Source organism: Heteronotia binoei, chromosome 7 (genome assembly GCF_032191835.1).
Source record: "Heteronotia binoei isolate CCM8104 ecotype False Entrance Well chromosome 7, APGP_CSIRO_Hbin_v1, whole genome shotgun sequence".
NCBI classification, from domain to species: Eukaryota; Metazoa; Chordata; class Lepidosauria; order Squamata; family Gekkonidae; genus Heteronotia; species Heteronotia binoei.
The window spans coordinates 17,949,964-17,975,440 of NC_083229.1; the positions used below are offsets into that span (position 1 = coordinate 17,949,964).

At 48.2% G+C, this 25,477-nt stretch overlaps 1 protein-coding gene across 2 annotated transcripts in view; it reads right to left on the reverse strand.

Moving 5' to 3' along the window:
• PHF20L1 (PHD finger protein 20 like 1) overlaps nucleotides 1-25,477 on the reverse strand; it is a 95,651-nt gene that overhangs the window by 52,110 nt on the left and 18,064 nt on the right. Inside the window, exons 3-6 of one of the 2 annotated variants that reach the window (XM_060243213.1) lie at nucleotides 21,746-21,917; nucleotides 21,450-21,534; nucleotides 19,212-19,300; nucleotides 13,998-14,060 (exon numbers count right to left, since the gene is read on the reverse strand). In XM_060243213.1, the coding sequence (XP_060099196.1) occupies nucleotides 13,998-14,060; nucleotides 19,212-19,300; nucleotides 21,450-21,534; nucleotides 21,746-21,917 (409 nt within the window). The remainder of the gene's footprint in view (nucleotides 1-13,997; nucleotides 14,061-19,211; nucleotides 19,301-21,449; nucleotides 21,535-21,745; nucleotides 21,918-25,477) is intronic. The other variant, XM_060243214.1, reaches the window with a different exon arrangement.

Here is a 25,477-nt window from a genome sequence, read left to right on the forward strand (position 1 = left end):
CTAATATGCAAAGGAGTTCCTGCCCTGCTTTTTTTAAAAGGAAAGTGTCCAAAGCAGCTAGAGAAACGCTGACCCTCTTTCCCCTCCTCCAACTCTTTCAGCCTGGCACAGCACGCATGGGTTATCAGGTCATTGTAGGTGTCTTGCAACCAGGCCTCGTTTTGGGCAGGAGCTCACACGAGCAGAGCTCTGGAAGGTCTAAATTTTATTGTGCTCTTTCTTTCTTACCCCCTCCCGGCCCCAGTTACTTGCTTCTGGGCTCCACTGTTCAAGCCCCCCGTGCAAATTTTCCTGAACTCTTAAGAGTTGACAAGCTTTCTAATATTTTTCCCCCCACAAAAAAACGGGGGGGGGGGGGAGAAACCAAAACATATAAAGCAGACAGATGTAAATCTTCCCTCATGCCACTCCGGCCACGTAGGAGAAAGGAATTTGAAAAGTATGATGGGAGGAACGTTTGATTAGGACAATTATAATTCAAGAAGCATTTTAAGGTCGATCCTGAGCGTATATCATTTAGTACACCTTCCAATGACATCAGGGGCGTGTGGCATATGCAAAAGAGTTGTGCTTATGAGCTCTGGGCCCTCTTTTTCTACAAAATGACCACTACATATGAAACTGCCTTATACTGAATCAGACCCTCGGTCCATCAAGTCAGTATTGTCTCCTCAGACCGGCAGCGGCTCTCCAGGGTCTCCAGCTGAGGTTTTTCACATCTATTTGCCTGGACCCTTTTCAGTTGGAGATGCCAGAGAGTGAACCTGGGACCTTCTGCTTACCAAGCAGATGCTCTGCCACTGAGCCACTGTCCCTCCCCCAAACTTACAACTATCCCCCAAAACCCCTGCTTACAACTATCACACAGATCTGAAGGATCTTCACGGGGGAAGCAACGAAAGAGGGCAGGCATCTGCGGGGATAAATGCATGGAAAGACTGATAGCAGGAAAAAGGCCTAGAGCAAAGAGACTGAGAACAAAGGGAGATAATTTGTCCGATAGATGGGAAAGAAAAAGGCTTTTTCCTTTCTGGGACCAATGTTCCGGCTGTCCTGATCGGTGGAATGTGTGCATTCATTACTACTACTACTTGTTTAGATCGATACCGAAGGACTTGCTCCTGAAATCTTATTCTGGTAGCAATCTGCACTCGGACAAACTCCACGGTTGCCCTCCTGTGCAAACATAAATCAAAACAGATTGTGAAGACTTTCGGGAGGATCTGTCAACGTGATGAGCAGGCAACCAAACAAAGCTCACAGGCAATGGATACAGGAGAGCTGCAAACAAGTTGATGGAGTCCGGCTGAGAGGGAAAGAGATCTTGGGGTAGGAGTGGACAGCTCAGTGAAGATGCCAATTTAATGTGCAGCACTGATGAAAGAGGCAAACTGGACTTTTTTTAAAAAAGGGACTGAAAATAAAACACTACGATTATGGTGCCCTTATATAGATCTATGGGAGAGGTGGCCGAACTGTGGCTTAGGAGCCACGTCTGGCTCTTTCACATATATTGTGTGGCTCTCAGAGCCCACATCACCCCATCGGCTGGCTTGGAGAAGACATTAGTCTCTTTAAATTACTTCTCCTAGCCAAACTAGCTGGCAGCTCAGAAAATGCATTTAAAGTTGCTTTCTCTCCATCTCTTCCTCACCCCATCTATTTGCCTGCCTGCCTGCCTACCTTCCTGTCTTGTGGCTCTCAAACATCTGGTATTTATTCTATGTGGCAAGTTTGCCCCAGATCTATGGCATGATTTCATTTGGAGTGCCAGGTACAGTTCCAGTCACTGGACTAAAAAAAAAATACTGGAACTGGAAAAAGTGCAGGAGAGGGCCACCAAAATTATTAAAGGGTTGGAGCGCTTTCCTTTCCTTTTATTTCCAGCCCTCCTTCCTCTGCACAGCAAGGCTCCTTTGAGGGAGGGATGAAGACTCTGGGACTTTTCAGCTTAGCAAAAGGGTTAAATTAGAAGCGATTTGATTGAGATTTATAAAATTGTGCAGGGGATGGAAAGAACAGATAGGCGGAGCTTGTTCTCCCTCTCCCATTATACTAAAAAACTTGGGGGTGCCCAGTAAAGTTCATGGACAACGGGTACAAGACGGATAATGGGAAATATTTCTTTATGGAATTTTTCGGCCATTGGATATAGTAATGACCACAAGCGTAGATGGTTTTACAAAGCAATTAGGTCCATCAGTGACCATCAGCCATGGTGCCTACAGGGAACTTCCATTTAAAAGGCACCAACCCTCTGAATACTAATGTTAGAAGTCAACATCAGAAGGCCTTGGTCTCTATACCCCATAAGGCAACTAGTCAACTGCTGTGTAGGGCTCTTATGACTTCCAGTTCTTTTACTTTTCACCTCCTCCCTCACTTAAAAAGTGCTGTCATGAAGTTGCTCTACAATCATATTCAGTGCTCTGCAGACAGCAAAATATGTGTGCGTCAAGCACTCCTTATTAGACAAGAAAATCATGAAACAATACAGGTCCAGTAAGCATGGCTAAGGGTTAAAGGTAGTCACCCCTGTGCAAGCAAGTCGTTTCCAACTCCGGGGTGACGTCGCATCACAACGTTTTCACAGGACTTTTTACGGGGTGGTTTGCCATTGCCTTTCCCAGTCATTTACACTTTACACTTTACCCAGCAAGCTGGGTACTCATTTGACTGACCTCAGAAGGACGGCAGGCTGAGTCAACCTTGAGCCAGCTACCTGAACCCAGCTTCCGCCGGCATAGAACTCAGGTCGTGAGCAGAGAGCTCGGACTGCAGGACTGCAGCTTTACCACTCTGTGCCACGGGGCTCTTCAGCTAAGGGTTAAAGGTAAAGGTGGTCCGCTGTGCAAGCACCAGTCGTTTTCGACTCTGGGGTGACGGTGAAGAAGAAGAAGATATTGGATTTATATCCCGCCCTCCACTCCGAAGAGTCTCAGAGCGGCTCACGATCTCCTTTACCTTCCTTCTCCCACAACAGACACCCTGTGAGGTAGATGAAGATATTGGATTTATATCCCGCCCTCCACTCCAAAGAGTCTCACAGCAGCTCACAATCTCCTTTCCCTTCCTCCCCCACAACAGACACCCTGTGAGGTGGGTGGGGCTGGAGAGGGCTCTCACAGCAGCTGCCCTTTCAAGGACAACCTCTGCCAGAGCTATGGCTGACCCGAGGCCATTCCAGCAGGTGCAAGCGGAGGAGTGGGGAATCAAACCCGGTTCTCCCTGGTAAGAGTCCGCGCACTTAACCACTACACCAAACTGGCTCTTCAGCTAAGAGTTACCATACTGTAAATTTATATATACCAGGCATGTGCATGTGTTTCAAGGTATGCTGGGAAGCACAGGAGTAGCTACTTAAGAATGAAAAAAAAATGGAGTAATTTTCTTTGCCTGGAGCCGATAAAAGTTAATGGGCTTCAACTGCAGCTGAAAAGACTTCAACTGGCCACTGGGAAGAAACCCATGTGTAACGATGGTTTGGCAACAGAAGAGGTGACTGGGAGGCTGGTAGATTCCTTATCACCTGCCTTTAAGTGCAAAGTGGATCAACATCCAGTTATACATTAAGATAAGCTCAGCTGTTGAGGCACATAGCCTGACAAGGTTACTTTCCCAACTTCCTGACCAAGAGGGCCTATTACTGGAACTGAATGTTCACAGCACCACACATCTTAGACTTAAGGTGTACCATTAACAACGATGCACCTTTCTGAGTTGAAAGCCCAGTACACCCGGCTGTAATAGAGCCACACAGTCTATGCTACACAGTCTTAACAGATGCCTGGGTAATAAGATGATCGGGTTTATGTTCCAGCAACAAATATAATATGTGGCCCAAGAAGCTCGACGAGGCAGCAAAACTTCTCATACTTCACTGCAGCGCTGCGGAATACAAATCCTTTTCAAAGCATGTGGAGAAACGCCATCTTAGTTGGGAGGGAACATGAAACTGCTAGGTAGGCTTTGGGGCCTAGCCCTCCTTTCATTCCCCCCCTCCCTTCCAGAGCCAAACCAGCAACTCTAGGGGGAAAGCCTCCTAGAGAGGCAGGAAGTTCTTTTGTTTTTTTTCGTATTTGAAAAGGGCAGTCTGCAGCTGGCCCTCGAGTAGAGAGGTGGTGCGTCTGTGGGCTCCTGACTGGGGGAGAAGCCTACTCAGGAAAAGGAGGCCCCCAGACAGTCAGACCAAGTAAGTCACCCACAAAGCAGGGCAAGTTTAGACCAGGGACAGTAGGATGCGTTTATAACCACCTTTTCTTTGTCATGCTGTTTGCTGTGCGGGTGCTGTGCTGTGCTAACCTTTTACATGCAACTGTTTTTGTTTTGTTCTTCTTTTCTTTTCTTTTTCTCTTTTAATTAAATATTTTTACTGTTTTGAATGCTGGCAGTCAAACTCTGTACCACATAGATCCCGACCGCTAGACCACGCTGCTTTATGAAGGGGGCCCCGGGGAAGGGGGAAGGCAGGCAGTTGGATAAGGTGCCAATCCTCCAGGGGTTCCCCGAAGAAGTGCTGTGGTCTCTGTGAATCCCAAGTACTGGGTGGCAGAGGACCTTGAGGCCTGGCCTCATAGCTGGAGAGGGGGATTGGGAGTCCTGTTCCTCTCAATCTGAACCCCTAGACTGAGCAGGTGGTGGCAGCGAGCCCAGGTGGCCGGAGGAGAAATAGCTCCCTCCAGGAGTTGGCGACTCAATCGGAAGTTGATGGGACCGGGTCTGAAGGCAGAATCAGGCCGGTTCCGTCACAAAGCACATTGATGACACGCTTGCGATAAGCATGCTGTGGTGCTCAGACCGCCATTCCTCCAGCTCTCCCTTGCTTCCCAGCGGGAGGCTGCCTGGAGCCCCAGCAAGGGAGGCACTGTCGATTAATTGGCTGCCACCAGGCTGCTACTCTAGTTACAAGAAGCAGGCCACCAGCCTACTCTGCTTCTCTTGTGATAGTACAGGTATATGCAGGCTCCTTTGCCAAGTTTAAAGTCCCAGAGTAAATCCTCTATAAGCAGGGTCTAAGGCAACTGGAAGCTTCTGCCAAGTCTTGACAAACAGACCAGTCCAGAAGGTCTTTTTCTTAAAATTGATTACGGTGCACAGTCCTTTAGAGAGCCAGTTTGGTGTAGTGGTGAAGTGTACGGACTCTTATCTGGGAGAACCGGGTTTGATTCCCCACTCCTCCACTTGCAGCTGCTGGGATGGCCTCGGGTCAGCCATAGCTCTCTTATCTGGGAGAACCGGGTCTGATTCCCCACTCCTCCACTTGCAGTTGCTGGAATGGCCTCGGGTCAGCCAGAGCTCTCTTATCTGGGAGAACCAAGTTTGATTCCCCACTCCTCCACTTGCAACTGCTGGAATGGCCTTGGGTCAGCCAGAGCTCTCTTATCTGAGAGAACCAGGTTTGATTCCCCACTCCTCCACTTCCAGCTGCTGGAATGGCCTTGGGTCAGCCAGAGCTCTCTTATCTGGGAGAACCGGGCTTGATTCCCCACTCCTCCACTTGCAGTTGCTGGAATGGCCTCGGGTCAGCCAGAGCTCTCTTATCTGGGAGAACCGGGTTTGATTCCCCACTCCTCCACTTGCAGTTGTTGGGATGGCCTTGGGTCAGCCAGAGCTCTCTTATCTGGGAGAACCAGGTTTGATTCCCCACTCCTCCACTTGCAGTTGCTGGAATGGCCTCGGGTCAGCCAGAGCTCTCTTATCTGGGAGAACCGGGTTTGATTCCCCACTCCTCCACTTGCAGTTGCTGGAATGGCCTTGGGTCAGCCAGAGCTCTCTTATCTGAGAGAACCAGGTTTGATTCCCCACTCCTCCACTTGCAGTTGCTGGAATGGCCTCGGGTCAGCCAGAGCTCTCTTATCTGGGAGAACCGGGTTTGATTCCCCACTCCTCCACTTGCAGTTGTTGGGATGGCCTTGGGTCAGCCAGAGCTCTCTTATCTGGGAGAACCGGGTTTGATTCCCCACTCCTCCACTTGCAGTTGTTGGGAGGGCCTTGGGTCAGCCAGAGCTCTCTTATCTGGGAGAACCGGGTCTGATTCCCCACTCCTCCACTTGCAGTTGCTGGAATGGCCTCGGGTCAGCCAGAGCTCTCTTATCTGGGAGAACCGGGTTTGATTCCCCACTCCTCCACTTGCAGTTGTTGGGAGGGCCTTGGGTCAGCCAGAGCTCTCTTATCTGGGAGAACCGGGTTTGATTCCCCACTCCTCCACTTGCAGTTGTTGGGAGGGCCTCGGGTCAGCCATAGCTCTCTTATCTGGGAGAACCGGGTTTGATTCCCCACTCCTCCACTTGCAGTTGCTGGAATGGCCTCGGGTCAGCCAGAGCTCTCTTATCTGGGAGAACCGGGTTTGATTCCCCACTCCTCCACTTGCAGTTGTTGGGATGGCCTTGGGTCAGCCAGAGCTCTCTTATCTGGGAGAACCGGGTTTGATTCCCCACTCCTCCACTTGCAGTTGCTGGGATGGCCTCGGGTCAGCCATAGCTCTCTTATCTGGGAGAACCGGGTTTGATTCCCCACTCCTCCACTTGCAGTTGTTGGGATGGCCTTGGGTCAGCCAGAGCTCTCTTATCTGGGAGAACCGGGTTTGATTCCCCACTCCTCCACTTGCAGTTGTTGGGAGGGCCTTGGGTCAGCCAGAGCTCTCTTATCTGGGAGAACCGGGTCTGATTCCCCACTCCTCCACTTGCAGTTGCTGGAATGGCCTCGGGTCAGCCAGAGCTCTCTTATCTGGGAGAACCGGGTTTGATTCCCCACTCCTCCACTTGCAGTTGTTGGGAGGGCCTCGGGTCAGCCAGAGCTCTCTTATCTGGGAGAACCGGGTTTGATTCCCCACTCCTCCACTTGCAGTTGTTGGGAGGGCCTCGGGTCAGCCATAGCTCTCTTATCTGGGAGAACCGGGTTTGATTCCCCACTCCTCCACTTGCAGTTGCTGGAATGGCCTCGGGTCAGCCAGAGCTCTCTTATCTGGGAGAACCGGGTTTGATTCCCCACTCCTCCAATTGCAGTTGTTGGGATGGCCTTGGGTCAGCCAGAGCTCTCTTATCTGGGAGAACCGGGTTTGATTCCCCACTCCTCCACTTGCAGTTGCTGGGATGGCCTCGGGTCAGCCATAGCTCTCTTATCTGGGAGAACCGGGTTTGATTCCCCACTCCTCCACTTGCAGTTGTTGGGATGGTCTTGGGTCAGCCAGAGCTCTCTTATCTGGGAGAACCGGGTTTGATTCCCCACTCCTCCACTTGCAGTTGTTGGGAGGGCCTTGGGTCAGCCAGAGCTCTCTTATCTGGGAGAACCGGGTTTGATTCCCCACTCCTCCACTTGCAGTTGCTGGAATGGCCTCGGGTCAGCCATAGCTCTCTTATCTGGGAGAACCGGGTCTGATTCCCCACTCCTCCACTTGCAGTTGCTGGAATGGCCTCGGGTCAGCCATAGCTCTCTTATCTGGGAGAACCGGGTTTGATTCCCCACTCCTCCACTTGCAGTTGTTGGGATGGCCTCGGGTCAGCCATAGCTCTCTTACCTGGGAGAACCGGGTTTGATTCCCCACTCCTCCACTTGCAGTTGCTGGAATGGCCTCGGGTCAGCCATAGCTCTCTTATCTGGGAGAACCGGGTTTGATTCCCCACTCCTCCACTTGCAGTTGTTGGGATGGCCTCGGGTCAGCCATAGCTCTCTTACCTGGGAGAACCGGGTTTGATTCCCCACTCCTCCACTTGCAGTTGCTGGAATGGCCTTGGGTCAGCCATAGCTCTTATCTGGGAGAACTGGGTTTGATTTCCCACTCCTCCACTTGCAGTTGCTGGGATGGCCTTGGGTATGCCATAGCTCTCTTATCTGGGAGAACCAGGTTTGATTCCCCACTCCTCCACTTGCACCTGCTAGCATGGCCTTGGGTCAGCCATAGCTCTGGCAGAGGTTGTCCTTGAAAGGGCAGCTGCTGTGAGAGCTCTCTCAGCCCCACCCACCTCACAGGGTGTCTTTTGTGGGGTGGGGGGGAGGAAGATAAAGGAGATTGTGAGCCGCTCTGAGACTCTGAGTGGAGGGCGGGATATAAATCCAATATCATCTTCTTCTTTATTCTAACTACCTTGATGGTTTCACTAGTCATCGATACAGGTTTTACAAAGGCAGTCCAACAGGTAGGTTGCTTACATCAGCCCTCAGGCAAAGCAGCAGCCATCCAGTCCAGCAAATACAGAATCCAAGATCAAAGGAATAAGTTCCCAGATAAGCCTCAGTGTTACCTTTAGCTTAAGTCTCAGCTCAAGCACAATAGGAAAGAAACTTCCCTTCTTTTAGCTTCTAGGGGAACCATAGACCTTAATTAGCTACACCTCATTCCCCTAGCTAATCACAAGTTTGACAAGCCAACCTGGTTAGATGGAAATGATCTAGTTTGACAGGGATCGTTAAGGGGGATCCAAATGATCCTTAAAAGCCTACAGATGGCCTGCCAGCCTCAGGGATTCCCGCTGAAGGCTAGGCTGCTGTAAGCACTAACCCAGGGTCTAAGGTTGCCAACTAAAATTTCAAAATAAGTGACCCTGGTCACTATACCCTTCCTATACCCTAGATGAAATCTGAGGGTTACAAATCCCAAATTTCATTATCCAACTGGTGGGGAAATGCCCTATACAGGCAATTTTAAAAAAAGGTAAAGGCAGTCCCCTGTGCAAGCCCCAGTCGTTTTCGACTCTTGGGTGACGTTGCTTTCGCAACGTTTTCACGGCAGACTTTTTACGGGGTGGTTTGCCATTGCCTTCCCCAGTCATCTACACTTTACCCCCAGCAAGCTGGGGACTCATTTTACCGACCTCAGAAGGATGGAAGGTTGAGTCAACCTGGAGCCGGCTACCTGAACCCAGCTTCCGCCGGGATCAAACTCAGGTCGTGAGCAGAGGGCTCTGACTGCAGTATTGCAGCTTTACCACTCTGCGCCACACTACCTTTACTACGTTGCATAGAAAAAAACCACAAAGTTTTAAAATACAGATACGTCAATTTACATTTCTGTGACAATTATACACTCAGCCACTCAAAATTAACACACTGCCACAATTACTCTTCAGATTGGTAAACCCTAGATAGTGCATCAGCGATAACATTTTTCTTTCCAGACAAATGGGTCACATGAAACCGATAATCTTGCAAGACAAGGCTCCATCGCAACGGCTTCTGGTTAGAGGTTTTAACACGGTCCAACCAACGCAGGGGTGAGTGGTCTGTCTGGACCTCAAACTCCACTCCCCACAAGTATGGACAGAGCTTGGTTAGGGGCCCAGACCAGGCCATAGCATTCCTTTTCCACAGTAGAATAGTTTCTTTCCCGAGGCAGCAATTTATGGCTCGAAAAAGCTATAGGAGGCAACTCCCCATCATCCACAGGCTGCCGCAAAACTCAGCCAACGCCAGTTGAACCAGCATCCGTCTAAACCACAAACTTTTTACTAGGGTCCGGGGCACTCAAAACAGTAGCCCTCACTAAAGCAGATTTTAAAGCCTCAAATGCCTGCTGGCAGGTTGGCGTCCACTGGACCTTAACAGGCAATTTTTTTCCTACATAGTTCAGTTAAAGGGTTTGGCAGAAATCTTCTATAATAATTAATTATTCCCCAAAAAACTCTGAACATCTTGTTTAATCTTGGGGATAGGCCACTCGACAATAGCTTGAAGCTTGGCCTGCAAAGCTTTGAGAGACCCTGACCCCACTCTATACCCCAATTAGGTAACTTCACAGTCAAATTAGCTGACTAATTTGGCCAAATCATGGAATTTCTGCAATGGATGTCAAGGAATCAAAAAGCAGGTTTGCGACACCTGAACAGCATGCTCAAGATTGCTACAGCACACACATTGCCTCCAGATTTTGATGCAATAATCCAGAGCAAGAGGTGTCAGTTATCAGAGACGGAGAAATAAACAAAATATTGCAAGAGGGCTAATCTTTTAAGCATATTTATTTTTAAGGGGTTTTTTTAAATACTGAATTGTGTTTATCCGTGTCCTTTATAAAGTTTATATCTCAGCTACCTGGCATTACATTTTATGACACACATGGCCCGGCCTGACAAGATCGTGGGCATTCGATGAAATTGCTGAGCAGACAGGTTAAAACGGATAAAAGGAAGTACTTCTTCACCCAGAGGGTGATTAACATGTGGAATTCACTGCCACAGGAGGTGGTGGCGGCCACAAGCATAGCCACCCTCAAGAGGGGGTTAGATAAAAATATGGAGCAGAGGTCCATCAGTGGCTATTAGCCACAGTGTGTGTGTATGTATATATATATATATAAAAAAAATTTGCCACTGTGTGACACAGAGTGTTGGGACTGGATGGGCCATTGGCCTGATCCAACATGGCTTCTCTTATTTCTTAGCCCATAACCACCCGGTGACAGAACAACTGGATCACCTGCCTTCCGGAACTGTCTTCAGCCAGCAGACAAAGATTTTTGGATTCATCTTGCAATCCCTAAATGAACCCTCCTTTCCAGCCCTATGTTTTAATTGCTGGTTTTATGTTTTTAAATGTGCATTTTATTTTTGGCTTTAATTGGATACATTATGGTTTATAATGATCTGCTTTTCTTAGCCACCTTGGTGGCCCTGAGTGAGAAGAAAGGTGGGCTATGGCACAGGAGGTGGTGGCGGTTACAAGCATAGACAGCTTCAAGAGGGGAACCGATAAACATATGGAGCAGAGGTCCATCAGTGGCTATTAGCCACAGCTTATTGTTGGAACTCTCTGTCTGGGGCAGTATCGCTCTGTATTCTTGTGCTTGTGGGGGGGGGGGGGCACAGTGGAAGAGCTTCTAGCCCCACTGGTGGGGTGGACCTCTTGATGGCACTTGGGTTTTTTGGCCACTGTGTGACACAGAATGTTGGACTGGATGGGCCACTGGCCTGATCCAACATGGCTTCTCTTATGTTCTTAAGAAGAAAATGTTGAGAAATCTGTTTATGAATAAAATTAACCTATCTAAATATCTCATTCCTTATATTTAAATGCTACATTATATAGTACCACTTGAAAGATACCATCTATCAGCCATAAAGTTACAAGAGTCACAACCTAGACTGCTTACACCACAGATTAACACTCTACATATATTTTCAACAGATTTAATCTTATTTTTAGAAAGTACAAAAAAGGCTGCCAGTTTTTGGAAGGCTGCAACATGCTGCACCAAAATCTACCCACTGAGCCCCATTCCCTTCATGCAAGCGCTCTCCACATTCAAATATATGGAAACCCAAGGCCTCAGAACACAGCTAGTTTTCACACCTGTCCGCAATTTATTTAGAAGCCCTAACACTGAAAAGATTCTAAAGGAAGGGCTATTTTATGCAGTAGCAATTGGGGATTCCCATGAACCAGGAGTAGCCAACGGTAGCTCTCCAGATTTTTTTTTTTGCCTACAACTCCCATCAGCCCCAACCAGCATGGCCAATGGCTGGGGCTGATGGGAGTTGTAGGCAAAAAACATCTGGAGAGCTACCGTTGGCCACTCCTGCCATAAACAATAAGCCATGGCCTGTTCTGGTTCCTCTGGCACCTTTAATAATAAGCCTCCAAGAGAAAAAAAAAATGTCAGGCAAAATGCCCCCCCACACACACACACCCTAATTTATTTCTTCTTGAGGCAAGAAAAAGAAGAATTGCAGATTTATATCCCGCTCTTCTCTCTGAATCAGAGACGCTGAGCGACTTACAATCTCCTTTTTCTCCTTCCCCCACAACAGACACCCTGTGAGGTAGGTGGAGCTGAGAGAGCTCTTACAGCAGCTGCCCTTTCAAGGACAACTCCTGCAAGAACTATGGCTGACCCAAGGCCACTCCAGCAGCTGCAAGTGGAGGAGTGGGGAATCAAACCCGGTTCTCCCAGATAAGAGTCTGCACACTTAACCACTACAGGGGAAGAAGGTCTATGAGAGATATGGCTGACCCAAGGCCATTCCAGCAGGTGCAAGCGTAGGAGTGGGGAATCAAACTCGGTTCTCCCAGATAAGAGTCCACGCACTTAACCACTATACCAAACTGGCTCTCAAAGGGGGAAACCAGCTACCTCTTCCTTTTCCAGATGCATTTTTTCCCCTGTCAAGTCACAGCTGGCTTATGGAAACCTGTAGGTAAGAGATCTTCAGAGGTGGTTTTGCCCCTACGTCACAATCCTGGACTTTCCTTTGTGGCCTCCCATCCAACCTGAGTCAACCATGTTTAGCTTCTGAGATCTGACAAGAACTGGCTAGCCTGGGCTTTCCAGGTCAGAGCATCTCTCTACTCAGCATTCATTTGTCCCATGTATGACTTGTCCGCAGAGCTCTTTTTGTAGAAAAAGCCCAGCAGGAACTCGTTTGCATCTTAGACCACACCCCCTGATGTCACCGTTATTTCACACAGGGCTTTTTTTTTTTTTGAGAAAGCCCAACAGGGGAACTCATTTGCTTATTAGGCCACACTCCCTGATGTCACCGGTATTCCAACAGGAACGTATTTGCATATCAGGTCACACCCTGGACACCAAGCCACCAAGCCAGCCAGAACTGCATTCCCATGCGTTCTTGCTCAAAAAAGCCGTGCTTGTCCGTGTGCAAAATAAAATATGTGAAGCAGGCAATAGTCTGAATGAATTTTGCATGTATTTGTTCAGCGCATATGATATAAGCCAGGGGTGGCCAAACTGCGGCTCGAGAGCCACATGAGACTCTTTCACACATACTGTGCGGCTCTCAAAGCCCCCACTGCCCCATGGGTTGGCTTGGAGAAGGCAGCTGTCTCTTTATATCACTTCTCCAAGCCAAGCCAGCCAACAGCTTGGAGAATGTATTGCAAAGTTAAAGCTGCTTTTTTCCACCTCTCTCCTTCCCCGTCTATTTGATTTCCTTCCTGCCTCCCTCCCTCCCTCCCTGCCTCCAGCTCGCAAGTTCATGTCTTGTGGCTCTCAAACATCTGACATTTATTCTATGTGGCTCTGACGTTAAGAATGTTTGGCCACCCCAGATATAAGCTTTGCTGCATTTGAATGGAAAACATCATGAAGGAGATGCTGCTCTGGAGTCAGCCTCTGATAGGCATGCACACACTTCCAAACTTTACTACATCCTTTCTTCAAATACGAAGTCCGGCATGCTCTCGTCGATAGAATTTCATGAATGGAAAGCATCGCTCTTTCCGTCTAGTAACTTATTACTCTAAGGACTCCGTATTCACAAGGCAATCTATGTCTACATGGCTGAAGACCCGCCACTTACAAACTTACCCAGAACACCTTTCTAATGACAGTCCTCCCAACATAAATTCCACGTTACTGCCGCTCTATTATGCATTCTAGGCGGTCCCCCGACACAGGAGTGCTCCAGTTAACCAGAGCTGATTCCAGAACTGAACGAGGTCTGTCTGTGATGTTTTGTTATTTGCAAAAAAAAGAAGAGTGCAAAGTCTATATGCAGAATGTTTGAGAACTGCTGCCATAAATCAAAGTGCAGGAAACTGCAGAAACCAAACATAGCTACAACAACGGACACTGCTCCAAAAAGCCTCGCCGAATTCATCTGCGCTAGATTGAGCCAGTTTTGCAAGAATCCCGTTCCGCAATCTGCCATTTTTTATAAGCAGGGAAACCCAACAGGAGTAGCATTTCACCACCTGACTCAGGCCACCTCTTTCGGAACCTGCAAGAGACTTCACTTTCCCATATATTTTTTTTTAAAAACTTTTATAAGGCTTAGCTCTCTCTTCCGAAATGTCACCCTGATCCAAGCACAGCAAATAACCATCTCCGCTCGCACCCCTCAAACAGTGTCAGACCGCTTGCTCTCACCTTCAGACGATCTACACAGCTCTGCCCCACACCTCTCTCTCAGCTCCTCGTTCTTTTCACCTACTGTCACCTCTTCTGATGTTTCTGGCCACAACGGGGTTTTTCGCCGTTCCTCCTCTGCTTCTGCTTCCTGTGTACCAAGAGCCCCTCCCTCTCCTTCATATCCCTCAAAACTCACTTCATGCCGCTCGTTATCCGTCACTAAGCTCAGCTCCGGTGCTATCTGCTCCCATTCGCGCGCCTAATTGTATTGAAGATAAAACACAGACATGGGGGAGGAAAAGAAACAAGTTATCGTACGTGTCTCTCCACCAACTGACTCCATTCACCCAGCTTTTATATTTATCTTTTTAATACTACCTGCCGTCTTCCGCCTGCCCCGGTTTTTGTTATGATTTCCCTCTGATGGAACATGCCTTAATTACCCGAACACCCTATATCCTAAACATACTTATTTCTAACACTTGTTTCCTCTATCTTAAACATACTTATTTACAATACTTGCTTTTGCGATGGCTATTTGCTCACCGGGCTCTTTCACAAGCTATGCTTAAACGGATTTTTGTAAAAGAGTACATATATGAACAATATCACACTCGGGGGTCATTTTGTAGAAAAACAGGTGGTGGAGCTCATCCAGGGATTGTTATGCAGCTACACCTACTATTCAATGGACAAGGAGGTGGAACTCTCAGAAAGGTTCAGCTCCTGTGAGCTCCCACTGAATCTGAGGCCTGATCACACTGATCCAAATGTTAAACGACTTATGCAGCTGCAATTTTCACTGCTACTTTTTTATCTATTGACTGCCTTTATACCCCACCTTCCCCCTCCCCCCACCATCAGGACCCCAAAGAGGTTTCCATCTCTGGCCCAAGGGATATCCAGAACCAGGGCTATTTCGGTCCTGACGCCAGCCTGGTAGAACTCTCTGCCTAATGACATCTGGGTCTCGCAGGATCTAAGGCAATTCTGCAGAGCCTGTAAGACAGAAATGTTCTGCTAGGCCTACAGTTGAGGACAGAAACAGTTTACCACCAAGCCTGGCCTCCACATCTCCTCTCCTCTAGAGTAGGAGATGGAACATTCGACACCATCTAATTAGTCGATTGCTGTTTTTATTGCTTTACATTTTATGCATATATGTATTATTACAGGATTTATTCAGCTGCCTATTTGGTGTAGTGGTTAAGCGTGCAGACTCTTATCTGGGAGAACTAAGTTTGATTCCCCACTCCTCCACTTGCAGCTGCTGGAATGGCCTTGGGTCAGCCATAGCTCTCATAGACCTTCTTCCCCTGTAGTGGTTAAGTGTGCAGACTCTTATCTGGGAGAACCGGGTTTGATTCCCTACTCCTCCACTTGCACCTGCTGGAATGGCCTTGGGTCAGCCACAGCTCTCATAGACCTTCTTCCCCTGTAGTGGTTAAGTGCGCAGACTCTTATCTCGGAGAACCAGGTTTGATTCCCCACTCCTCCACTTGCAGCTGCTGGAATGGCCTTGGGTCAGTCAGAGCTCTCATAGACCTTCTTCCCCTGTAGTGGTTAAGTGCGCAGATTCTTATCTGGGAGAACCAGGTTTGATTCCCCACTCCTCCACTTGCAGCTGCTGGAATGGCCTTGGGTCAGCCATAGCTCTTATAGACCTTCTTCCCCTGTAGTGGTTAAGTGCGCAGACTCTTATATGGGAGAACCAGGTTTGATTCCCCACTCCTCTACTTGCAGCAGCTGGAGTGGCCTTGGGTCAGCCATAGCTCTCATAGACCTTCTTCCCCTGTAGTGGTTAAGTGTGCAGACTCTTATCTGGGAGAACTGGGTTTGATTTCCCACTCCTCTACTTGCGGCTGCTGGAATGGCCTTGGGTCAGCCATAGCTCTTACAGACCTTCTTCCCCTGTAGTGGTTAAGTGTGCGGACTCTTATCTGGGAGAACCGGGTTTGATTCCCCACTCCTCCACTTGCACCTGCTATTTATTTTATTTATTTATTTATTTATTTAAGATTTATACCCCGCCCTTCCCACAAGTGGCTCAGGGCTAGAATGGCCTTGTTTCAGCCATAGCTCTCATAGACCTTCTTCCCCTGTAGTGGTTAAGTGCGCAGACTCTTTATCTGGGAGAGCTGGGTTTGATTCCCCACTCCTCTACGTGCGGCTGCTGGAATGGCCTTGGGTCAGCCACAGCTCTCGTAGGAGTTGTGCGACTGAAGAATAACAACAGCTTATAAGTTGCTGCCGATCGCCTTGAGCCCCAGTTGTGGGGAGGCCAGTATATAAATCAAATAGATAGATAGATAAATACAGCATTCTCTACATTATCCTTACGATAACCCCTGTGAAGTTGGCTGAGAGTCTGTCACTGGCCACAGGCCACCCGGCAAAGTTCCACGGCAGATTCCAACCTTCTATGGGGATTCGAACCAAATCAAACCAGATTCGAACTAAAACTTCTATGGGGATTTGAACCTGGATCTTTCCTAGTCTGAAACTCTAATCACACACCACACAGACTCTCAATTAAGAGCCACTGCTAAGACTACTATTTTTGGTGCCTAGATCACATGTGTTTCTTTAAGACCGTGCACACTGAAATACGGGGGGGTGGGATTCCCACCTTAGATAGTCACAACGGCTACACACCCAAATGCCACCTAAGGTCACAGGAGGGGCAAACGTGTCATTTGCACAAAGGAGCCCCGCCAAACAAGGACTCCCTTGCAACCATGCTATACCGGTTCATCTGCTAGTTTTCAAGTACACTGCATGACTGACAACTAAGGAATGCCTCCAGCATTGCTTTAGACATACATAAAAGTGTGTTTTGACATTACAGGATCTCCAAGGGAAGATGTTCGAACTCTGAATCTGTTGCACTCAGCTGCAAAAATGACCATGGGAGCTGCATTATCTTCCAGAGCGGCAAGATGATGGGCCCTTGAGGTCCCCCTCTGACCCCTTGGGCATCTTTCGAGCAAACCAGAAACACGAGCAAAGCCAAGAAGCAGTACAGACTGGTAAAGAAAGAGCCTTATTCCCAGCCAAGAGACGCATTAGGATTGTCCCAGTGATTTGTACAAAGTGAAACGTCAAGAGAATTTGGCGGCTCCTCTGTAGACAAAACAGCTTTAGATGTTGAAGGAAGCCAGGAAAGATCTGTCAAGTAGCGACATTTTCAGAAATTGGGAGGAGGAGAAATGGAGGCTGCCTTTCACCCCAACAACTAATTCTGCACAGTATTTTAGCTCAATCCTGGCTGGAAAAGAGCACCCGGATCTCAAGGGCTAGTAGCCATTTGGAAATCCTGTATACTTTGGAAAACGTGTAACAAAAGACCAAACTCTACAGCGACGAAAACAGCCCCCACTGACGCTTTGTAAAAAACAAGAGCATACTGAAAAGCGTTATAACAAATTACATTTGAAAGATCGCTTAAAAACCCTCTTCCTTCTCTACTAGACAAGGCACAGCTAGATTAAGATTCAGCTGCCTGTTTGGTGTAGTGGTTAAGCGCGCAGACTCTTATCTGGGAGAACTGGGTTTGATTCCCCACTCCCCTACTTGCGGCTGCTGGAATGGCCTTGGGCCAGCCACAGCTCTCGTAGGAGTTGTCCTTGAAAGGGCAGCTTCTGGGAGAGCTCAACCCCACCCGCCTCACAGGGTGTCTGTTGTGGGGGGAAGGAGAAAAAGGAGATTGTAAGCCGCTCCGAGACTCTGATTCAGAGAGAAGGGCTGGGTATAAATCTGCAGTCTTCTTCTTCTTCACATACCTGCCTTCTGACTGGCAGTAAGGTTGGATATCTGGGGTTCACGAACATTAGACAGCGCTTCAGTTCAAGCACAGCTAAGGCATCCCAGCCCAGAAGGCAGAAGTAATCCCAAGGACAGCAAAGAAGTGGAAGGAATCTATGATTCGCGTGCGCCATCTACTGCAAAGACTCCCATGATCACTCACAGTATCCCTCCCTGCACTAAGATCTGACCCCCTGTAAAGTTAGGTTGAAGTCCAGTAGCACCTCAATGACTAACAAGAGTCTCCAAATATAAGCTTTCGAGAGTCAAAGCTCCCTTTGACAGGCATCTGACATGGAGCTCTGGCTCTCGAAAGTTTACACTCCACATCTCTTGTTGGTCCTCCAAGGTGCAACTGGATTCAAATCTAGCTCTCCTACTGCAGATCAATGTGGCTGCCTTCTGAAACTATCTGTAAAAGCTGGCAACCGTCAGAGAAACCTTGTGGTTGTCAGGCTAGGAGACTTTATCTCAAACAAGATTCTGGTGGAATATAGATTCTCTAAATCACATTCATCTCCTTTTGAACATATGAACATATGAAGCTGCCTTATACTGAATCAGACCCTTGGTCCATCAAAGTCAGTATTGTCTACTCAGACTGGCAGCGGCTCTCCAGGGTCTCAAGCTGAGGTTTTTCACACCTTTTTGCCTGGACCCTTTTTTGGAGATGCCGGGGATTGAACCTGGGACCTTCTGCTTACCAAGCAGATGCTCTACCACTGAGCCACCGTCAGAAAAACCATTCCAGATTTCCCTTCCAGCCGGTAGCTTTAGCCGAGTTTGCATCTGCTCCCGGAGGAGTGGAAACTTTTGCTGGTACCCCACTGCTTTACTCATCCAAGTCTGAAATCTTCCTCCAGTTTAAGAAGCCGTCCTTCCCAGGGCCGACACTTGGGGTTCTTCCACTGAAGGCAAACTCCTGTGCAGTGCCCCACGCCCCGCTCCCTTCTTAAAATAAATTCTGCATGTGCAGCACAGTGACGTCACAAAAAGTGACATCATCAAGCAAGCCAGGGGGGCAAGGAGCGCAGGACACAAGCCCCGTTCCCCTGATCGGGAGCAGGGGAAGCCGACGCTCACATCCAGCACGCCTTGCAAGGAGCGTGGGATGCGAGCCCCAGGCCCAGCTCATGGGGGGAGGGGCGCCCAGCGGTGTCCCCAAGCAGGGTGGTGCCCTAGGCAACGGCCTACCCCACCTACTCCCACGCACTGGCTCTGCGTCCTCCACTGGAACAGCCTTTTCTGTTGGAAGGAAACTTCAAACATTGCGAGAGGCAGGATAGATACAGGCTTCTATGGAAGCCCACTGGAAACACTGGCTTCCTATGTCAAAAGTCATGGGGCCTTTCTTCAAGGTAGGCAAAGCAAGAACCTCTTTGCTCCCGCAGCTGATTTCCCAAGGTACCAGAGTTTGACCAAATGTGAGCACAAGAGAACAGAAGATAGAAGGATTGATTTACCCAGATTTTCCAGTGTTCCTTTGTGGGTGGAATGTATAAATAGTATTAACTTGGGAAACCTGACGTACCTAATCGCTTTGAGTACATTAATGAGGAGCACTAGGTGGTGATGTAATTTAGAGATTAGCTGACCCTTGGCTTACCTGCCCTTTGGCATCTTCTGGCATAGATTTGATATGCATCCTTTTAAGACACCGAATCACTCCGTCATAAAACTGTACAGTGAAGGTTCCTAGAACAAGAGAAAAGCAGTGGTTAAGCTGTCCAAAAAAAAATAAGTTTGCGCAATGGACACATCATGGACATTAAAACATCTCTCCCAACTGCAGAATCAACACATTTGGAAACGGCAAGAAACACCAGACACAATCGCTCTCTTTTTTAAAAATCCCTTTTTACTCATTCACTTATCCTGCAAAAGCATCCAGTTTTAAAAGAAGAATTAAGACATGATTTTCATAATGAAGAATTCACAACGCTGTTGAATGCACAGCTCTGACCTGTGGATAGCTCAGGCAAGCCTGATCTCATCAGATCTCAAAAGCCAAGCAGGGCCTTCTCTGGCAACTACTTGGATGGGAAGACCTCCTCGGAATACCCGGACCGGGAGGCAGAGGCAGGCTGTATCAAGCCACTTCTCTGAATGTCCTCCATGCCCCAGTAGGGGTTGCCGGAACTCACCATGACCTCCAAGCATGCATACACAAAAAAAAAAAATTACCAGTGCACTCCATGCCCCAGCCAGTCACTCCACAGCCTGGTGAAATGAAAGAACTAATAAGGGATCCAGTGGCTAAGTAGGATCTACATACAGTCAGCCAATGCTGTACAATTTGCACTGGCTATCGAGTACCGGATCCGTTTCAAGGTACTAGCATTGACATTTAAAGCCTTGCATGGCCTGGGACCAACATATCTGAGGGACCGCCTCTCCCCCTATGAGCCCCGGCTATTGCTATGATCAGCAAATCAACATCTTCTGTCCATCCCTGACCCAAAGGATGTCCGGCTTGCCTTGACCAGGGCCAGGGCCTTCTCGGCCCTGGCCCCGACCTGGTAGAATCAGCTCCCTACGGCGATTCGGGCCCTACGGGGCTTACTACCATTCTGTAGGGCATGCAAAACGGAGCTGTTCCACCAGGCCTTTGGTTGAGGCAAGCTGGCGTCCTCACCTTACTGCTCACATCATCTAGCAGACCTCCCTGCACGGACCAACTACTCGGGACTGTTAGATATCGGGCCTACAGCTATAACATCTATGACACCTAAGATAGCTATATCTTAATCTATAAAATGCGCTGTACCATCCATGCTGCATATTTTGATTGTTCGCTGATGGTTTTATGGTTTTACTGTTTGGTTTTTACTGTTTTATCGTGCTTGTGATCCACCCTGAGCCCGTTATGGGGAAAGGCGGACTATAAATCTAGTAAATAAAATAAATAAATAAAATATGTATGCAGAAGATGTACTACTACGCTATAACAGCTTTGCAACAGAAGCTCATTGGGTATCCTTGGACCAATCACCATCTCAGCCTAACCAGCTTATCAGGCTGTGAGGACTGAATGGAGAAGATGTAAATCACTCACTTTAGATCCCCAGTGGGGGAAAGCTGGACTATAAATGGAACTATTAAACTAACACAGAGAGAGGTTTGTAGAATCTTTCGGGCTCAAGTGCCGTGTTCTACTGGAGAAAGTTTTTCTTCCAGACGATTCGTTCTCAGCTGCGGAGAACATCCTCAGTGGCGTTGCAGCCGGAGCAGGCGCTCTGACCTTCTTGGCTGCTGTGCATTGAGTGATGCCAGGGCTGCTCGAGAGCTGCTATTTCTAGGCTGGAGGGGGTGTGGTGAAAGGGCAACTGGTTTGTGGATGTGCCCATTGTTTGGCGGGGCTTCCTGGAAGGGTAGTGATAAGGAAACTGGCTGTTGAATGTGACCATTGTTCTGTGTTAATTGCTGGGAGGGTTGGAAGTGTTACCAGCCGTGAAAACCTGAAATCTTTGATAACACAGAGAGAGTTTTTACCATCACGCCCTCCTTATAAGTCCCTCAAAGGCATATGACCAACCACTCCAGGAAACACCACACTGAATTAGAGGGGACCCTGGTCCAGCACTTCTTAAGCAATACATACCTTGGTTGTTGTAGATTTTCCGAGCTGTATGGGTGTGGCCTTGGCATCGCGAGACCTGACGTTTCGCCAGCGACTGTGACTGGCATGCTTAGAAGTGTAACCCAGAAAACCGGAGTTCTCTAATTTGACCCAGAGAGAACTCCAGCTTTCTGGGTTTCACCAATGAGGATGCCAGTCACAGGAAAATCTACAACGACCAATGGACTCCGGCTGCGAAAGCCTTCGACGACATATAACGCATACCTTCCTTGTTAATCGCTTCGATCTTCGCAGGATAGTATCGACAATCTGTCCAACGAGCTAGCACCTCTTCTCCGGGTTTGAAATCCTGTTTTGCAGAAAGATCTATCAATGTAATGGAAAATCTATTCCATGACAACATATTAAAGCACCAACTTTCAACAAAGCCCTAACCAGGGAGGCTTTCTGCTCAAGGCCTGCTTCCACAGGCTTGTCTCTCACGCAAGCGTGTTTCGGGGTACCTCCCAAGACTTCCCCATAATAAAGACTTGAGGGTTGCAAGAGAGACGAACGCTTACAATGAATTCGTCGTCGTCCTTGAGACCTTCTTTCCTCAGGGAGGGCCTCTCCAGAGGCCGCAGGCGATTGCTGTCCCAATAAATCCACTCGTCGTAGCGATGGCTCCAGCGTTCAAAGTGGACAAGCATCTTCCCCTCTTCATAGTCTATCTTCTCGATGCGCGAGGGATACCTTCGGAAAGCAAAGGGAAAGAAGCTGTTTCAGAAAGCGGTCCTCGGCGTTTCAGTTCGCAAAGGACCCGGAGGAACGGCGCCGGCGCTGTGCTTACGACATTTCTGCAGACGTGACAAAAATCAGGGTTTAAAAACTCATTTCTACAGCTTGCAAGAGTATTTTTCTTCTGCTTCTGCAAGTATTATCATTATTTTCCTTATATCCCGCTTTTCTCTTTGATCAGGATCCCAAAGCAGCTTTTACCATTATTGTAAGTTATTAACCGTTAGTGGTTAAGTATGCAGACTCTTATCTGGGAGAACTTGGTTTGATTCCCCACTCCTCCACTTGCAGCTGCTGGAATGGCCTTGGGACAGCCATAGCTCTGGCAGGAGTTGTCCTTGAAAGGGCAGCTGCTGTGAGAGACCTCTCAGCCCCACCCACCTCACAGAGTGTCTGTTGTGGGGGGAGAAGATATAGGAGATTGTCACAGGAGTTGTCCTTGAAAGGGCAGCTGCTGTGAGAGCCCTCTCCAGCCCCACCCACCTCACAGGGTGTCTGTTGTGGGGGAGGAAGGTAAAGGAGATTGTGAGCCACTCTGAGACTCTTCGGAGTGGAGGGCGGGATATAAATTCAATATCTTCATCTACCTCACAGGGTGTCTGTCGTGGGGGAGGAAGGTAAAGGACATTGTGAGCCACTCTGAGACTCTTCAGAGTGGAGGGCGGGATATAAATCCAATATCTTCATTTACCTCACAGGGTGTCTGTTGGGGGGAGGAGAAGGTAAAGGAGATTGTGAGCTGCTCTGAGACTCTTCGGAGTGGAGGGCGGGATATAAATCCAATATCTTCATCTACCTCACAGGGTGTCTGTTGGGGGGAGGGGATGGTAAAGGAGATTGTGAGCCGCTCTGAGACTCTTCGGAGTGGAGGGCGGGATATAAATCCAATATCTTCATCTACCTCACAGGGTGTCTGTTGGGGGGAGGAGAAGGTAAAGGAGATTGTGAGCCACTCTGAGACTCTTCAGAGTCGAGGGCGGGATATAAATCCAATATCTTCATCTACCTCACAGAGTGTCTGTTGGGGGGAGGAGAAGGTAAAGGACATTGTGAGCCACTCTGAGACTCTTCGGAGTGGAGGGCGGGATATAAATCCAATATCTTCATCTACCTCACAGGGTGTCTGTTGGGGGGAGGGGAAGGTAAAGGAGATTGTGAGCCACTCTGAGACTCTTCAGAGTGGAGGGCGGGATATAAATCCAATATCTTCATCTACCTCACAGGGTGTCTGTTGTGGGGGGGGGGGATGGTAAAGGAGATTGTGAGCCGCTCTGAGACTCTTCGGAGTGGAGGGCGGGATATAAATCCAGTGTCTTAATCTACCTCACAGGGTGTCTGTTGGGGGGAGGAGAAGGTAAAGGAGATTGTGAGCCACTCTGAGACTCTTCAGAGTGGAGGGCGGGATATAAATCCAATATCTTCATCTACCTCACAGGGTGTCTTTTGGGGGGAGGGGATGGTAAAGGAGATTGTGAGCCGCTCTGAGACTCTTCGGAGTGGAGGGCGGGATATAAATCCAATATCTTCATCTACCTCACAGGGTGTCTGCTGGGGGGAGGAGAAGGTAAAGGAGATTGTGAGCCACTCTGAGACTCTTCAGAGTCGAGGGCGGGATATAAATCCAATATCTTCATCTACCTCACAGAGTGTCTGTTGGGGGGAGGAGAAGGTAAAGGACATTGTGAGCCACTCTGAGACTCTTCGGAGTGGAGGGCGGGATATAAATCCAATATCTTCATCTACCTCACAGGGTGTCTGTTGGGGGGAGGGGAAGGTAAAGGAGATTGTGAGCCACTCTGAGACTCTTCGGAGTGGAGGGCGGGATATAAATCCAATATCTTCATCTACCTCACAGGGTGTCTGTTGGGGGGAGGAGAAGGTAAAGGAGATTGTGAGCCACTCTGAGACTCTTCAGAGTGGAGGGCGGGATATAAATCCAATATCTTCATCTACCTCACAGGGTGTCTGTTGGGGGGAGGGGAAGGTAAAGGAGATTGTGAGCCACTCTGAGACTCTTCGGAGTGGAGGGCGGGATATAAATCCAATATCGTCTTCTATCTTCTTGTCCCCCTCCCCCTTCCATTTAGCCCTCACGACCGTCACCTTGTGAAGGTAGGTTAGGCTGAGAGCAGGCTTCTGCTGTTGGGCAAAGGATTCAAACCTTGTCGTCCCAGCGCCTAGTTTCACAGTCTAACCCAGGGGTTGCCAAACTGCAGCTCCGGACCCACTTGTGGCCCTTTCACACATACTGCGTGGCTCTTGAAGCCCCTACCGCCCTGTCGGCCAGCTTGGAGAAAGCATTTCTGTCTTTAAACCACTTCTCTAAGCCAGCGTGGAGAACGAAGTTAAAGTTGATTTCTTTCCACCTCTCCTTCCCTCCCTCCCCCCTCCCCACTTTATTTTCTTTCCTTCCTTCCTCTGACATTCACGTCTTGTGGCTCTCAAACATCTGACGTTTATTCTACACAGCTCTTACGTTAAGCAAGTTTGGCCACCTCTGCTCTAACCATTAAGCCGGTAGGAAAAACAACAAACTGTGTACAAGAAATAAATATGTTCCAAAATTGTATAGACTCTGTGTCAATTCCTTAAAACACTTTAGAAATGCCAAATCACACAGTAAAAAATGTTTCTTTCATGGGGGAAGGTTCCACTGGAGAGAAGAAGCAGTCCTTTATACGTACAGTCTCATTCACAACAAGTCTTTACTCTTTTCCAAACGCTCTGTGTGGAATCCAACACTCCTTTCGATGATATGAGTCCAAAGGAAAAAAACAGTGTTCCCTAACGTGTCCGTCAACGTCAGATCACGTTTCACATTAGAATGCTTTTTCAAGAGCCTTACTGTTCTGTAATATCCGTAATTTGACATCAATCAAAAAAATCTTATTGCATTTCCACTAGGCACAAGGATTCCACACAGAGCGTTTGGAAAAGAGTAAAGACTTATTGTGAATGGGACTGTATACATAAAGGACTGATGCTTTTCTGTAGTGGAACCTTGCCCTATGAAAGAAACTGTTTTTTACTGTGTGATTTGGTATCTCTAAAGTGTTTAAGAAATTGACACAGAGTCTTTAAAATTCTGGAACGTATTTATTTCTTGTACACACAGTATATGGTTTTCCCACTGTTCTTTACCGTGTTGCCACTTGCTTTTTCCTAACCCTTAAGCCACCCCTCAATATCAAATCCTCTGAAGTTAAGAGGCAATGATTCCCATCTGCGAAACACTAATAAATGAGTCATTGACTCTGTGTAGAAGTTCACACGCCAGTAGGTCCCATGCTAATGACAACAGCAAGAAACATTTTGCCCAATCCTATCTATTTTCACCCAGAAGTCAGTCATGGTTTTGAGTGGAACCTTCTCCCCAAGGAAAAAGAGCATATACTTCAGGTCCCAGAGACTAACTCGTCTGGCATTAAAAGCAAAAACATTCAATGTTATCTTTCAGTTTGAAAATCGCCACTCTGGGACACTAAACTGTGTGGAAAGGCAGATCCACGTGGGCA